Source organism: Trachinotus anak, unplaced genomic scaffold (assembly GCF_046630095.1).
Source record: "Trachinotus anak isolate AG129_WGS33_773 ecotype Australia unplaced genomic scaffold, CSIRO_AGI_Tana_v1 ptg000009l, whole genome shotgun sequence".
Taxonomy (NCBI): domain Eukaryota; kingdom Metazoa; phylum Chordata; class Actinopteri; order Carangiformes; family Carangidae; genus Trachinotus; species Trachinotus anak.
The window spans coordinates 18898503-18916377 of NW_027273860.1; the positions used below are offsets into that span (position 1 = coordinate 18898503).

At 40.5% G+C, this 17875-nt stretch overlaps 1 protein-coding gene across 1 annotated transcript; it reads right to left on the minus strand.

Moving 5' to 3' along the window:
- Positions 1–2892: 2892 nt before the first annotated feature.
- mtpap (mitochondrial poly(A) polymerase) lies at positions 2893–17333 on the minus strand. The gene is made up of 9 exons (XM_071485674.1): positions 17146–17333; positions 16339–16511; positions 16009–16242; positions 14346–14570; positions 12009–12220; positions 9484–9710; positions 8488–8580; positions 8300–8373; positions 2893–3515 (listed from the first exon to the last, which is right to left on the minus strand). The coding sequence occupies exons 1-9, from the start codon at positions 17294–17296 to the stop codon at positions 3177–3179; spliced, it is 1728 nt and encodes a 575-aa protein (XP_071341775.1). The 5' UTR covers positions 17297–17333; the 3' UTR covers positions 2893–3176.
- Between the last annotated feature and the right edge of the window lie 542 nt (positions 17334–17875).

Below are 17875 nucleotides of genomic sequence, written 5' to 3' on the forward strand. Positions count from 1 at the left end.
TTTAACATTTTAGGTGGCATTCAGCCTCACATGCACACCAAGATCCCCCTCATTTCTTGTTTTCCTACCCCGCCCCCTAAACCATTTCTCCTCAAATCCCTCCCATATTTTTCAAACCCTCGGGCCACCTTTTTACATTCTTTCAGGCTCTGAAGGCACATTAGCAGCCAAGAAAAAGGCAGCAACATAAAATCTGGCCATCGCCCCGCTGAACCTCTGGACTTCCTGCAAGAGGGCCAATCCATCTTGGACTTTTCGTCAGTTTTCCTAATAAATCAGAACCCACAGTGTGCCGCCTGCAAACACCCTGGAGGGAGGTCACTGCTGGGCAAGCTTGCCAAACATAACCTTGGTCCCTTTGGAGTCTTAAGTGCTCTATCACTGGGAGACATTCGCATAAAACCTTGACTTTGTAGTTGTTGGGATGAGCTTGAAAAAAAAAAAGATTAACCTTGACACTGACCTGTGGCAACCTTCTGAGAAGTGGCAGTGGCAGAGTTTCTATCTGTCCTTGTAATTGCCTCATAAACTGTCTATAAATTTAACAAACGACTCAGCAGATTCTGAACCACCAAATACAAATCAGAAGATCCATAGTGCTGACATTCAGCTCCTTCAAACGAACCCCACAACACCCAGCAGTCCCATTTCATCAAATTCCCCTGAGGTGTTGATTTCCCCACCCACTGCCTCTCTAACCGCCACGTTTCATAACCGCTTTGTCGCTCCACCAGAGCAGATCCATCAGTCAGAAACTCACTCATGGAAATAAACAAAATCCGCAAAACCTCAAAGAACTCTGCCACTCAGAAAGGAGAGGAAAAAGATGGCTGAGATAGGGAGAGAGAGAGGTGCTGTCCCATGGGCACGTTGCATTTGAAAGAGAAATGCAAGCTAGAGGAGCAGAGGCAGGGACAGTGAGTGAAGTTCAAAGCCAGGGGAGTGCAGGGCGGTGATGGGCTCACTCCTTTCCTCCCATCCGTGCCGTGCCCCCGTGGCAAAGGGTGCACTGGTGGTAGGAGGGAGGGGGGAGGCAGTTAAAAGTCTATCTTCTCATCCCCCCCTGACCTCCCACAGCAATAAGCAGAAAAACAGCTGTGGGCTGCACACTCCCTTCTCCTCAAACACTGTCCCATGGGCCTGAGACACACATATACAAACACTCACAAGACATAACACATTTAGGTCTTTTCTCGTCCCTTATTCTCACATACATAACTTACATTATATAATTTTGAAGAGAAAATGAGGATGTGAACAACCTTTCTTACCAACTTTGGCTTGGACCACATTTCGGGGGATGTGATTAGTAGACATAAGCATCATGTAGCACTGGAAACTGAATTAAAGGGCTTCACTCTGTCTAGAAGAAGTTAAAGTGGTATGTCTCCTTTCACATATTCAACATGACACATCAACCAGTCGGTTTTCACAGAGGTCAATCCATTCTACAGACTTCACCACAGAGCTGGCCCACTTTGGTTCCAATGAACTGGGCGACCAATCTGAGGTGGTGTCTACTTCGATATAAATGTGACACACGCGAGCACTGTTATATCACCATTTTAGATCGTTTGCTGCTGAAAAATTTAATCCAGATGTAGCATTTGGCAAAATGCCTTTTCAGGATTCTTTGTTCCTTTTTTAAAATATTTGTTTTAAAAGTGATAAAACATGGAGCATTAATTAAATAGTAAAAAATGAGGTAAAATGGAGTGTAAAAAGAAGTATAACACTGGAATCTTTTCCTTAAACCTCCATTTGGTTTATTAAAAAAAAAAAAAAACAGAAAAGCATTTTAATGTTTTCCTTTACCATCGATCAGTTAATAAATGAAAACATTATTTTATTCCTCTACTTATCTTTCACTAGCTTGTTTTTAGTTTAGTTTTTCACTTAGCTTAGCTTCACTGGAGTCATTATGTGTTTTTATGACATGATGTGTGGTCAGCAGTCTCACATGGAAACACTGTTAGCTGAATATGTTAAGCACTAGCCTTTTCAGCTAACTGGTTGAAAGATGACAGAGAACTGTCATAAACATTAACACTGGCATAAACATCATCACCAGCCAGTGTTTGTCATCCACATACTATATACCACGTACCACAGTTGTCACTGTTTGAAGTAACTTGCAATTACAGGACTTTCTTGCTAGTTATCTCAGCTAAAAACACTGAACATCAGCCTTTTCAGTTATAGCTGACGCTAACTTGACACAAACTCTACACCAAAGCAAGTAAAGCTTCTCATCCTTGCTGCAAACTGCTGTATTGATGCTATATGAACTCTTGTGACAGTGTTTAGTTTAGTTTAACTTGCTTTGGTGTAGATTTATAATGACAGCTTCAGCTAGATATCTATAGTGAAAAGGCTGGTGTTTAGTGTTTTTAGGTAAGCTAACTTATAAAGTCCTGTAATTGCTGGAGTATGCTGTTCCACAAAAGAGCCACTGACAGATAACTAGAGGAGTCAAATAAATAAAGCTTTCATTTCTTTTATCAACTTACTGGAGATCAAAGGAAAACAATAAAAAGCTTTTCTCTTTTTTAAACCAACTCATTGGAGAATGATGAAAAAAGTACTAAGTATTATATTTATTTTTTCTCTATTTAACCAATTTTGCTGATGGATTCAGTTATATTTTTGCTGCATCTGAGCTTTGACTGCCTTTCGTCAGTTTTGGGGCCCCATTTTCACCAACCGCAGTGTTTTCAGTCTGAAATAAAAGCTTGATTATTTTGTACCATATTGTAATATTAACAATATACAAAAAATATCCATAGTGATTTTGTTTGTGTAAACATACATTGATAGTCAGTCTATGTTACACACATTTGGAATAAAATGAACATGTGACTCCACAGTCTTCTGCATCTGGTAGGACTTGCATCAGTTTCCACAGTATTGCCTTTAATTACAACAGAGTAGGTAAGTCTACAGTAAAGTACACAGTAACCACTCCCTTATATCAGGTCCCAAACATATGCACATGCTGCCTCAGTAACACCCTCAAGTGTTCATTTTGGGAACTACAGTCCAGCAGATGTGACCACTACAGGAGATGCTCCTGCTCTTTCCTCGCATCCTTCATGAGACATCAGACAGGAACACCAGTGCATTAGATGAAGAAACAGTGACAAGATGGAGCGTGTTTCTGAGATTCTCAAAGAGTCTTAGCTCGTCTTTTGCTGATTTTTATTCTTTAAGGATTCTAACAAGCTCTTAATCCTCTCACTGGCAGGCTCCCGTTTCCTTTTCTTGCGACTTTTGATCCCTGCAACCTGTGAGGGCTGGAGGAGGGAAGCCAGTCCCCAGGGTGTGGGAGTGTTGCCTCCCTTGAGACCTGTGGGTGTATTGGTTCCATTCTGTTGGAGTAGCCAGGCGCTCTCCTGACACAAAGCTACAAAGCGGTCTAGTTGGGCGGTGTTGACGTTCTTGCTGACGTTCAGAGAGGTTTCGAACGGGTTCTGGATGTGCAGCGGGGCCACCTCCGGCTTGTTCTGCTCTTTGCCCTGGACAGTGAGGGAAAGGGAACAATGCTGGTAACACATATCTGTGAGGAGCAGCAGCCATAAGCGCAGGCCTGTATGTACTGTATGTTATGGTCCATCTATCTTATTGGTCATGGTTTTAGCTCTTCCCTGCTCTATTTGGGGCATCCTCACCACAGGCTAGCAGATGGCAGAGGGAGAGACATGGACATGGCTCTGGAAAACATTTGGACTAGAGTCATCAAAAAGGAGAAGAATTTAGGAGGGGCATGAAAAAAGGAGTTAGGTTGATATGAAAACCTGGTCTACACACCTAACATGTTAGCAGTTGAAGCAGATATGGCCTATTCTTGTGTCTAGCAGTTGTGGCCACCAAATGAACCATCAATATATGGGTCAGAGAAAAGTCAAGAACCTTCCATGGTACTTTGCATGCTGCATCCTGCCTAGAGCCTGACAGTAATGGAGCTGAAGGGATAAAGCGACGGAGCAGTAGGGGGACGGGAGGGACAGAGGACAGCAACATAAAACCATCAATCAGAGGAGTGGAGCGAAATGGAGAATTGTAGCACAGTAAAGCAGATTTATGGCTCTTGCTCCACCGGTGAAAGCCTATAGGCACGGGTCACGGCCACAGTCTACCTGCAGGCTTCCTCCACTGTGTCAGACTTGATATTAGTCTCATATATTAGGCTGCGGGGTCTCTCTTTTCCAGCAACATCAATTCATTAAAATCCAAGACCCAGCAAAGCCCCCGCAACTCATATACTGTGCCACCATAGCATGAAAACCTACTTTATCAAATAAATTACTAGAGGGAAAAGTAATAGGTGATTAATAGGATATTATTCAATGTTACAAATTTTAAGAGGTAGGTTAATTAACTATCCTGTACGACCACAGAAGAAAAATTAGGCTTGAATACTACCTCTCTTATAAACTTTGGGATACAGCAAGACTTGGAAACAGACTTGGCTTGATCCTCTGCATTTTATTTATTTATAACTAGAATTACCGCCTCACAGTTGTATGCCCCTGCCAACCAGTCAAGTTACAGGAAATATGATCACAATCACTCCTTCCTGAGTTACAGCATTGAATAATGTGCAGAAGTTTTTTTGCACAACATTATGATGTCACAGCGAAGTTGACCTTTGACAATTTGGATATAAAATCATTACTTCATCATTTTATTATCCTGTTAGACATTTGTGTTGAATTGTATCATTTGACCTTTGACCACCAAATTCGAATCAGTTCATCCTTGAGTCAAAGTGAACATATTTTCCAAATCCGAAGGAATTCCCTCAAGGTGTTTCTGAGATAACACATTCATGAGAATGGGACAGATGTACGTACATACAGACGGACAACCCAAAAAATTATACCTCTGGCCATGGGTGTCACATGTGCAGAGAAACAAAAACTCAAAGATCGACCCTGGATGCTCTTTCGCTGCCTACAAATTGTGCCTGTGTAGTAATAGTAGTAAGTATTTCACAGGCACAAACATAGATGGAAATGGGTTTAAATAGAACAAATATATAATGTATTTGTTTATGCTTAGCATGATGGAGCTCCTAATTGGGATCTTAGCTCTTGGGCGCCATGACCCGTGGGGCTGGCATCAATCACATATGACAGGGACAGTTATCGTCTGTGTGTGTGTGTGGGAAGACACTATCCACCAAACGCTGCCTTTATTACCAACAGATTTCTCTGCTGGAGCTCAGCTCTGATGCTGGGAGGAAAAGTTGAAAGAAGGCTGAACTGGCTTTCCGTTTGTGCTGGAGCTCTTTGTGAACGCCTTTTCATCTATGGTCTGGTTTTTCAGTGATGCAGTGGCTTGATTTCTGAGTGAAGTTATCAGCCATACAAGTAGCAGGACAGCCGATGTGTTGGACGGACCGTTTTGTGAGTAGAGTTGGGTAGATATTGGATTCATGAGGGGGCTGATATAGACTCATGAGAGTTACCAAAAAAAGACCTTTCAGACAAAAACAATTAAGGATACCTTAAATGTGTTAAAGGTCCTGTATTTTACAACTTCCCAGTGTTTACAGCCTCTCTTCTGATTCGCTGACTGTTCTCTAAAGGTGAATAAAAATATAGCAGATTTCAGGTAAACACAGGTGGACATGGCTGAGAGCGGTGACTGCTTTGTTGTGACATCACAACAGAAGTCCTGACAGCTGGTTTTAAGGTTCAGTTTCTGAATACAGGCTGTGTGCATTTCTCTGTGGACTGAGGCTTTGATACTTTTACAGTATTAATATAGAACCTAGACCTGCTTTATAATAAAAAAGACATGGGCATCTACCTTTATACAATATGGGACCTTTAAAGAGGTGTGAATAAGACATTTACTGAGTTGGACCTCGTCAGTGGTGGACAACGAAACTATGGGGGCACTGATTCTAAATAATCACAATCATACCTCTGACATCTCATTACCTATGGCCCTAACATATATGGCTATAGTAACACACAAATTCATCCATCTAGGTCTATTCATGAGGATAAAATCCCATTTAGTGTCAGTCACAACAGCAGCTGCTGTCCTGTTATAATGTAACATGGAATATGTAACATTGCTAGCTTCATCTGCTAACATTAGGGCTGAATGATATGCAGAAAAAAAATCATATCGCAATTATTTTGGCAGATATTGTGATTGTGATGAGTCACGATTTCAGTTGGAATGATTGTTTTTGTATTTCATTTTCACTGAAAAAAAAATAAATGATGATGTGATTTTTGCTGGGCCCTGTACCAAAGAAGCATGTTCCCTTACATGTGGAGAATATGATTTTGCCAAGGTATCTCTGTGGCACAACAATACCTATAGTGCTAACAATGCACAACAACGTTGAAAAATTGATTTGGAAATTACACTGATTTTTGAATATTCTGATTTTTGATTATATATCAATTAACTGTGCAGCCCTAGTTAAAGTGATGGCTTTTTGTCGCTCAGACATAAGTGTGTTTTAGGTTAATGTCCCTTGCAGCTTCATCCATTTATGGAGTCACATTTCCTGCATATTAGGCAGCTGACATGTGAAAGGAAGCAGTGTGAGTTGAACAGATATGATGGCAGAAGGGTGTTTTCTGTCCCCTCACAGAGTGCATCAGTGATGGACTTTAAAACTTATTTTGCCTTCATCAGTTACCATCATGAGCGTGAAGGATGCACATCAGAGCCTCTCACAACACATGAGATGCATCTTCTCATCAGTTTAATCATTTATCAGGGCATTCTGCTACTTGTTTTATTATGGCCACCAAGATGTCTAATATAAAGAACAATTTAAACCTGTTTCTGCTTGTGACATTGATTGGGGTGAATGAAGACCATGCGCAGAAATCATTTGGTCTTACAATTATTCTTTATAGAGGAAATTTTGCTCAAGATTTGACCTCTTCTTCTTGACCATTTCCACCTTTTCTATGCACTTTGGAAGTTGGGCAAGTTGTGCCAGGAATCCCTTCTCTGTTTTACAATGTCTGACAGTGCACAAACATTGAGCAACATGATGCTGAGTCATCTCATTTTTATTGTTTAATTCCTATTTGCTCACATGCTGTATGTGGACTGTTTGGTTTGGTATTTATTTATTCATCCGTGAAGTTGGAAAGAATGAAAATGAGTGTTGGCCTCTTTATTGTTGTGGCTTTCCTCACTAGCCTGCACCACCGTAGTGTTCCATATTTTGAAACAGTTCACTGTGCAAAGACGATCACAATTAAGTGACAAAGTACAGTACTATTAAAAAGCAAACTCTAAGTGTGTTTAATTTTTTCTCTGTGCTTACCTAACCCTGTTCCACTGCAGCCTTTACATTAATCTGATGGCAGTCAGATCACTTTACATTTGTGTCATGTTGGATCTGTTTCAGAAATGTTATTAGATCTGACCGAGCAAGATTTCCTTTGTGACTGTTGTATAAAGGTGGTCTGGACGTTTACTCAAGACATGAGACCAACATTTACATAAATGTCTGTGAGGTGCAATTATATCAACTTGCCCTTAACAGAAGAAGGCTATAGCCCTAAAACCTGGAAAATAGTTGAACTTTATTATTTCCAGTTCCCTGATCCCAAAGTCTCTGGGTTTTTGGTTAGATGGCTGAAATAAGGTCTGTGGTTAACACAAGCTCAAGACATTTTCACATTTTATTCTATGACAGAAATAGGTCTGTAAATACTTGAGTCCTGATTTCTTTAAGCTATTATGTGTCCTATAAGAGGCCGGTAGCTAACAAGTGTCTAAATGAGACTACAGAATTTGTCAGGGATGTTAAACGTCATCACAGCGGAACCGAAAACAGATCTACTCATCAGTCCACCTTTACAGCCTCATTGTGTTTATACGCACACTTTTACAAACTGTTACTAACTTTGTAAGAGCAAAGGCTTTTGTAAAATAGGTCAGAGCTAAATCAAACTTCTAGTCGTAAGTTTAGTGGTGGTGATGTTTGTTTACAGACTAACATTAGCTTTTTACTTTTGGTGATTGTATTTAGGCTTCAAAAATCATAAAGTGGTGTTCATTAGATTATCCTGCAGAGGAAATCGTGTCAGGACTATGAAATGTTGTTTGACACAGAGCTTGTTTTCTGCAGTAATCCAAAATGTCCCATTGGCTTTTTTTTTCTCGAGGGAACCAGGGTCATGTTAACATTGAGGTTAGCCTACAAAAATATGTCATCCCTGCAGCTAAATAATCAGATAATGTAAAATATCATCAGTGGGTAAATTTTGTGGTTCCATGTGACTATAAGGATTTAAATAATCATATATACCTTTCTGATATTTATGGACATCCTGGTGAATGGAAACGTGGCGTAGAACTCAAAGAATCCACACAGCAGTTGCTCTGAAACAAGGACAGAAAAGTCACATCAGCATGAAGGGCCTGTTACCAGAAATGTTGTTATCAGTCAAACTGAATTGTAGCCCTGCAGCCCTGACTCCACACTCCTGTGCTCACCTAGTGTTTCAGTGTTGCTGTGGAGCTGGATCTTGCTGAAGTCGCTGACAAACGTGCAGTCGTTCCCCTCAATCACGCTCTTGTCCGCGGGACCTTGTGGGACGAGAGCGGGGATACAAGGTAAATGACTGCCTTTACACGCCGATGATGGCCATAAACAAGACACCGATGGATGGTGACTGTGCGCTCATGGAGAGGAAAACAGAGACACAGAGAGCTGGGGCATGTACATGGATCGTGTCCTTGCTTGGCTGGTTTACGTGCCCAGCGGTGCCCTTGTTACTCGTCTCCTTCACCACAACGAGACCGGTGTTGGTGTGTGTGTGTGTGTTTGTGTGTTACACGGCTGTTTAAATATCTGCTTGCGTGTATGTGTGCGTCCGGAGGAGGAGGGGTCATCGACCTTCCCAGAGTGATGGGTCTTTTATTGTCCTGTAAGCACTCTGTGTGATAGTCTCTGCTAAACGGGGCAGAGGAGGAGGAGGGGGAGGGGGAGGGTAGGTTGCTTTTGGAAGGCAATTATCAGGCAGCCAAGGTGACAGAGAGAGAGGGAGAGTGATGGAGGCGCTGCAGTGGACTCACAGCCAGACTGGTGTGTTGGTGGGTACGTTATCACAGGATAACTGGTTCCATGTTTATTAGAGATGCATACATGGTAATAAAAGACCCTTAAGTCAACTGCATGGCCAAAATAAAAAGCACTGGGATTGTAGGAAGAAAACGAAACAACTGCAGATGCTCTGAGGCTGAAGATGAAGGACACACTTCTTTAGGCTGCTTGGTCATACCTGACACTAAAATGCTGCTGTTAGTTACAGTTTTTTTCAAGTCAGGGACAGATTAAAGAGGCCTCCAATCATCCTGCACATCTTTTAAGGATGTAGAAAAAGCAAGAACAGCTTGATCATGTACCAAAACAAAGCTCCTCGAGGGAGAATAACTACAGCGCCTGAAAGGAATGACGGGACATCTCCTGAGTGAAAGGTGGTGCCGTACCTGCGAGGTCCCTGAGGTGGTCCAGTGTGGGGATTATGGGAGGGCTCCTCCTCTGCAGGAAGAACAGCACCATGACGGTGAGGGAGAAGTTGGTGATCCAGGCTCCGGGGATGCTGCTGGTGACCCCGTGAGCTCGGGCCCAGCAGCGCACAGTGAACACGAGGCAACGCACCCGAGGGTCCAGCTCTCCGTACAGGTAGAGCAGCTCTGTGCTTTTCATCGCCACCCTGAGGAGAACACACAGAATTACTACTACCACAACTACTAATACTACTACAGAGGATTACAATTAGGATTACCAAAATTATTTCTATTTGCTAAATGCCAGAATAATGAGAGAGATAATTTTTTAGACAATTTTTTATTACTTTCTTGAGAGTCAGAAGTATAACTTGGGTCAAACGTTTTGGATATGCTTCCACAAGCTTCTCACAACAGTTTGCAGGAATTTTGGCCCATTCCTCCTAACAGAACTGGTGTAACTGAGCCAAGTTTGTAGGCCGCCTTGCTCGCACATGCCTTTTCAGCTCTGCCCATACATTTTCAATAGGATTGAGATCAGGGCTTTGTTATGGCCACTCCAAAACATTGACTTTGTTATCCTTAAGCCACTTTGTAACCAGTTTGGCAGTATGCTTAGGGTCATTGTCCATTTGCAAAACCCATTTGCGCCCAAGCTTTAACTTCCTGACTGATGTCTTGAGATGTTGCTTCAGTATTTCCACATAATGTTCTTTCCTCACGATGCCATCTATTTTGTGAAGTGCACCAGTCCCTCCTGCAGCAAAACAACCCCACAACATGATGCTGCCACCCCATATTTCACAGTTGGGATGGTGTTCTCAGGCTTGCAAGCTTCCCCCTTTTTCCTCCAAATGTAACGACGAACGATCTTTGTCCCTGTGTGCATTTGCAAGCTGTAATCTGGCTTTTTATGTTTCTTTTGGAGTAATGGCTTTTTCCTGGGAGAGTGGCCTTTCAGCCCATGTCGGTACAGGACTCGTTTCACTGTTGATAATGACACACTCTTACCAGCTTCAGCCAGCATCTTCACAAGGTCTTTTGCTTTTGTTCATGGGTTGATATGCACATTTCGGACCAAAGCACGTTCATCTCTGGGACACAGAACCCGTCTCCTTCCTGAGCGGTATGATGGCTGGACATTCCCATGGTGTTTATACTTGCGTATAATTGTTTGAACAGATGAACGTAGCACCTTCAGGCATCTGGAAATTGCACCCAAGGATGAACCAGACTTGTGCAAGTCCACAATTCTCTTCCTGATATCTTGGCTGATTTCTTTTGATTTTCCCATGATGTTACACAAAGAAGCAGTGTGTTTCAGGTGTGCCTTAAAATACATCCACAGGTGTGCCTCTAATTAACTCAAATGTTGTCAATAAACCTATCAGAGGCTTCCAAAGACATGACATCATCATCTGGGCTTTCCCAAATTGTTTAAAGGCATAGTAATCTTAGTGTATGTAAACTTCTGACTTTGAAGAAAGTAATAACCATTGTTTGAAAAAATCCTTCTCATTATTCTGGCATTTAGCAAATAGAAATAATTTTGGTAGTCCTAATTGACCAAAAACAGGAAAAGTTTAATCTGATTTAATGTTAGATGGTGAGAAAAAAAAAGGTTATGTGCCTTTTTATATAGTGTATGTAAATTTCTGGTTTCAACTGTATGTCTATTGAAGGCTTGTTACAAAATACCTGCAGCTTGCATTAAACACTGTGCCTACATATGTGATTAAAACAGTCTTATTATAGTCAGTGAGCATCTGACTGAATAAGATAGTTCAAAGCTAAAATGTATACATGTGTGTCTATGAAGTTTCCGCAGTTCAGAGAATGAGATACTGTATTATGTTGACTGTCAGTGTTCAGTGAAATTAAAACTTCAAGTCAAACCAAAACCACCAGTAGAGAGCAGCCTTCAGTTTGCTACTGACTGACTTAGTCACTGCTGCTGTTGGTTTTCTCTTTCCTCTCACACACACACACCTCACGCAGGAAAGTGCTGCGCTTCAAAGATCTCAGAGTACGATATAAGAAAAGTCCCCCTCACATCCACCCACAGCGGGTGGTTCAACTCCATTTCCTTAGAAACTGCCGTGGTTTTCTGTACGTTAGCAGGTGTTTGCGTTATTTGTGTTGCCATCAGCCCAGACCGCAATTTCTTTATGGACGGAAAGAAAGAAGTGAAACACAAACAAGCCCCCTCGTTGGCCCTGCTGCTCAGTTTCATTGTGGTAGGCATGCAATGATTGCAACATGTCCTGCCAGAGTTTGGTTTCTGTTTGGGGCTTTTGAAACGCCAGTGGGGCCAAAACAATATTCAACAATTTAAAAAGTAGTTTCTGTGAAGCAAGAGACCTATGACCAACTGACATTTCGAGACATGACAGTCAAACTGCGTGAAACTGATCAATATGTTACTAAAACCTTGCAACACCAGAATCTCGTGAAAGAATCTTTCATCCTGTTTTGCTGTGGTGAAGAGGTGAAAGAGTGAATACCTATTGTTGGTTGTGAGGTCACACTGAAAGCCAGAGGGCTGGTGGGAAAAGCGGACCAGGGGGCATCGGGCGTTGAGAATCTTCTGCACGCCGATGCACCCCGGCCCAAATTGGTCCACACACTTCCCGATGACGGACAGGATGCTCTGGGTGACAGCACGCTCCGAGTTGGCCCTCTTCATCTGGTACTCAAGCAACGGACCTGATTTTGGCTAAAAACAGAGTTTAGAGATGTTTAATGACCCTAAAACACTCTCCTCTTGTTGCCTAGCGCACTGTATTACATTACAGTATTTATGCACTATATTGTTCCCTCAGTAGTGTCTATAGCACCAACACAGTTTTTACAAAATGACATGCTTTGCCTTTGATGGATAATTTAAGTTACATTGAAACAGCACATTTCAGTCATAACTCATCATGTTATTTATTCATAATCGTTTCAAATCTAAATTTATTGATTACTATAATACTATGGGACACAATGCATGAGCAAATGAGGGAGTGATTTCGGACACAGCTGTTGACTGTCTTCTTCCACACAGAGGTCAAAAGTCACGGTCATCTACAGAGCAGCATCGACTTGACCTGGTCAAGGACACATCAGCAGGGATTCTGACCCTGGGTCTGCTACATGAACTACTGCACCTCAATAATTCAGAAAAAGCTTAAGACAGTACAACTGATGACGCTCTAACAATTATTTTCATTACCAATTAATCTGCAGATTATTTTCTTGATTAATCAGTTAATATTTGGTTTGAATATATCTAAAAATATATATATTTTTAAATCCTGTCAGAATTTCCAAAAGCCCAAGATGGCATCTTCAAATGTCTTGTTTTGTCTGAAAAGTCCAAAACCTAAACATATTCAGTTTAGAATGATATGAAACAGAAAAGCATGAAGTTGACTCAGTTAAGAAACTGAACAATTAATGTTTGTCTGAAATATGACTTTAAATATCATTTGATTATAAAGTAGTTGCAGATTAATTAATTAAATGTTAAATCACTGAATTTATACAACATTTTGAGCATCAAGAGCAATTTGGGATTCAGTGTCTTGTCCACAGACACTGAACACTGAGAAAATGATTAACTGCTTAAGCTCTACATGAGACGGCAAAACACTCAACTATACAGCCATAAAAACAAATCACTTATGATCCAGATACATTATAAGTATAAGGAAGTGTATTATTCAGGTAATACTTGACTTCAACCCCTCATTTTATTTTATACATTTATAAGCACTATAAAAACATTTATTAAATGCTTCATAACATAATGTTCACTATAGGTAAACTATCATACATCCTCCTATGAGGACATTTGATATTATTCATGTATATTTTTTATATTATTATTACAGTTATATTATTATATATAGTTACTGAAAATGTATTAATTACACTATCTGCTTACAACTACATTATAGTATGTTAACAACAATTTAAAAGACATGTATACAAATTTATAAATGTATATACTGCTTTCAAAAGCTGATGATGATGATGATGATGTACAAAAACTCATCCCTGTGTCGATTATTGAGATGCCCTTTTAACACTTTCTCCTACCACCTTGTTACTTTGTTAAGAAAAGTGCCATATAAATTAAGATATTATTATTAGTAGTATAGGTATTATTAATTAATTGTATTTAATTTTATCTCTTAATTATTGACATAAATCCTGTGTTTTATTAGTATTTTAATCTTTATATTTCATGAACTGTGCTATATAAATATATTTGTGATTGATGTTTTTTAATTAAAAACATGTGTTACCATTCACCTGTTCCTTCTTACTGTGAGTGTCTTTTTGCTGTGCGTCATCTTACTAACAGGAAGGAAATAAAGTCAGTGAACTGGGAGCACAGCAACACTGACACTAATTATTATCTTATTTTACCCAGATTACAATTGATTTTGGCAATTTCAAAATATTTTGCACTGCTACTGTCATTAACTAATCACAGGCAACAGTCACTGAATCTAAGAAAATCCAAGATGATGTCTGAGTATTTAAGTACAAACTTCAAAGAAATGATTGATGCAAAGCAGTCATGTATGTCTGTGGTGTTCTCGCTCTGCAGAGCTCACTAAACTCAAATGGTAGCATTTGCTTTGTGCAACTTGGTGTGGTCAAAAACAGTAGTATACCAAAAAGCTTACATATTTTTGTAGTTGATGGGTTGCCTCTTTGCAAGATTTAATGAATATTAACTGTCTGATCAATTGTGAAAAGATAATATTTTGTCTGGCTTTTCTAATATAATGCTCCTCTGTCTACAGGTGACTAAACCAACCCACTAATGGATCCCCCATTCTTACCATCTTTACATTCCTTCCACTTATGCCATCCAGGTCCAGAAACATGTCCAGGTCAGAGCCCAGCTTCCCGAAACCGTTCACTGACGAGCCAAATGGCTTAATGGTGCATTCTGGGAAATAAGCAGCTGCAATGTCCTTGAGCAGAGAGCAGACCAGAAAACGCAGCCTGCTGTTCTCCTCTGTGAGCTGATAGGCTTCTGTCAGGGAGGTTATCTGCTGGTCGATCTGAGGGGAAATAAGGAGACAAGCAAATCCTTGAGGCGTGCAGCTTATCTTTTATACCTTAGGGCATCTATTTAAATGCAGCCCCACATGTGAAGTGCATTCACCAAGTGTTCAGACCTCTTCACTATTTGAACATTTATGTTATGTTGCAGCCTTAAGCTAAAATTGTTAAAATTCATTTTTTTCCGCATCAACCTACACTGAATATCCTACAATGACAAGTGAAAACAGACTTTTAGACAAAAAGTGAAAACTTAAAAGTAACACTGACATAAGTATTCAGACACTTTGCTATGACACTTGTAATTTAGCTCAGGTTCCCCCCATTTCTCTTGATCATCTTTGAGATGTTTCTACACCTTGATTGGAGTCCACCTGTGGTAAATTCAGTTGATTAGACATGATTTGGAAAGACGCACGCCTGACTATATAAGGTCTCACAGCTGATAATATATATCAGATCTCAGATATCAAGTCATGAGGAGGAAAGGCCTGCCTGCAGAGCTCAGAGACAGGATTGTGTCGAGGCTCAAATCTGGGGAAGGATACAAAAACATTTCTGCTGTATTGACAGTTCTCAAGAGCACAGTGGCCTCCATCACTCTTACATGGAAGAAGTGTGGAACAACTGGGACTCTCTTAGAGCTGGTCCCCCGCGCCAAACTGAGCTATCAGAGAGAAGAGCCTAGGTAATGTGGGTGAGATCCTTCCAGAAGGACCATCCCTGGTCACTATGTCAGAGTGAAGACTGAGGCCTCTCTTCAGAGAAAGTTTGCAGAAAAAAAAGCACCTAAAATGACTCTCAGATGCTCTGGTCTGATGAAACGAACAGGGAGAGTTGAGGGAAAGCTGAACAGAAAAGAGTAAAGCTATCCTTGATGAAAACCTGTGCTCAGGACTTCAGACTGAGCCAAATGTTCATCCTCCAACAGGTAAATGACCCTAAACCCACAGCCAAGGCAATGTCAAGTGGCTTAAGGACCACAGGGATCAACAAGAGCCCTGGCTTGAACCCAATCAAACATCTTTGGAGATACCTGAAAATGTCTGCCCATCGGCGGTCTCCATCTCTAGCTTGTTTTGTCATACCCAAAAAGACTGAAGGCTGTAATCACTGCCAAAAAGTGCTTCAAATAAGTACTGAGAAATAGGTCCGAACACTTATCTCAATGTGATATTTCAGTTTTTTCTTTTCAATAAATGTTTTAAAAATTCTAAAATTCAGCTTTTGCTTTGTCATTATGAAGTGTAGGTTGATCAGGGGAAAACTGAACTTAAACAAAATTACCATGAGGCTGCAACATATAACCAAATGTCAGAAAAGCGAAGGGGTCTGAATACTTTTTGAATGCACAGTATTTGTCTTTTAAATTGAGTATAAATCACTGGATTGATCCTTTAATCTAAAGTGAAATCCTAGGTATGATACCCCACTTACAGTCTCCTCTCTGGACAGTCTCTGTATGAGCTCATTGATGGGAGTTGTGGTTTGTGGTTGGCACTGATAGCCTGACTGCTGGTTTGGTGAGTCTACTGAGCTGACGTTCCTCAGTGACAGCAGTCTCGATTTAAAAGGCACCATGGAGTCATGGCTGTCGCTGGGGATGGCGGCTTCTTCAAGTAAGGAGGCAACACTGTCCTGGTTGGCAAACTCCACTACAGCATAGATTCCCTGGAGGATAACACCAGTATTATCACCATTTCATCATCCAGCCAAGTCATAGCATGACAGTGTAATTTGTGTTGGAAAAAATGATCAGACACTTACATAACTTTCGTAAAAGAAGTGTTTCTTGATATCTCCGTGTCTTGATAAATACTTGAGGAATTTTTTCTCATTGGTTCTGGAGTGGCAGCTGATGAGGACAGATCTCTCTGCTTGTTCTTGTCTCTCCGCCTGGACAACATATAATGACTTGCGTCCATCCTTTTCCTTTTCATCTGACGAGGTGGAGCAAAATATTCATACTTACATTAATAACTTTTACATTTGTCTTATACATTTATTTATTATCATTGTTCATTCCTGTGTGGTTAGCATACTGTCAGACAGTCTTTGCAACATTGACTGGTGAAGACTATATGATAAATGCGTGAGCTTCATTAGCCACAGAATGCAACGCCAAACTTCAAAGAAAAACTGACAACTTTACAGTATGTGTCACTGTTAACAGGCAAATGTATGCATACCACAAATCACATACAAGAATCCCATGTGTCACATTAAAAAGTCTTACGAACTTCTACAAATAACTCTTTAATTCGGCATACATATAATCCACAAGGACAGGATCTTTGAATGACAGAAAAAAAACACTTCTAAAGAAGACTTGACTGACCTGCAACTCCCCTGCAGACAAACACAATACCGACATTTACCGACACCCTAATGATTTCTTATGTTTATAATTTTCTAAGAAATAAGTTGCGCTTTTTAGAAGTGAGAGAAGTCTAACCAAAACATACAGATTTCTGAATGAAGTTTGGAATGGCGGTTACTCTTCAGCAGACATCGGTATACACCAGAGCTAGCATGGAGGTGAGCACTGCTTGTTTGACAGACTGATATACTAACCACTCTCGTCTTTTCGAGTCGCCTCAGCTTGCGCAGGAACAGTGTTTGTTCCAACACCTCTGTGAAGACATGTCTCGACCTTCTGTAAGCACTGAACCAGCCAGCTCCGTCCCCTCATATGTAACCTGCACACTGTTAAGGAGGACGCCATTGCTATATGGAAGAAACGAAAGGGCGCATGCGCGTGGCTCTGTTACCATATCCTGCCACTGACTGCATACACAGAAAAACATGTTTTTAGATACAGTCGGACTCATTTTGCCACTAAAATTAATTATTAATTATTAATAAATATATTTGCATGGATGGTTGTTCATACTTTCACTGTGTAGCTATGATAAAGTCGTAACTAACCTGATTTCCTATGTGACTTATTTTATGTCTAATTACCTTAAATGTCTCCAATATGTTCGTTTTACGATAAATAAAGATCATATATATTTTATTAATGCCTATGGGATTTCAAATTGTCCAATAGCTTATTCATGTATTTAGTTAAGATTTGAGTCTGTGACATGATCCCCTGCCTTTTTAGTGACTTATATCAAGTGTTTCTCTTACAAAAAGCATCAAAACACGTTTTTTTTTTCCCGCACGAAAATACCCAACATTTCTTCGGAAGGTGTTGCCCTGTGTTTCAGCACACAAGACACGTGAAATTTGTTTTCCATCTGACAAAACACAATAAAAGGAAAACGAAACCTACTAAACATGACATTAAAGGCTGCTG

What these genes read in the sequence shown, in the direction of transcription:
- mtpap (XM_071485674.1), bottom strand. Translation starts at nt 17,296, where the DNA reads ATGGCGTCCTCCTTAACAGTGTGCAGGTTACATATGAGGGGACGGAGC. An exon ending in CCACCTCAGGGACCTCGCAG is followed by an intron (nt 8,581 to 9,483) that starts GTACGGCACCAC and finishes TCGTCCCACAAG; the next exon opens with GTCCCGCGGACAAGAGCGTG. An exon ending in CAGCAACACTGAAACACTAG is followed by an intron (nt 8,374 to 8,487) that starts GTGAGCACAGGA and finishes TCCTTGTTTCAG; the next exon opens with AGCAACTGCTGTGTGGATTC.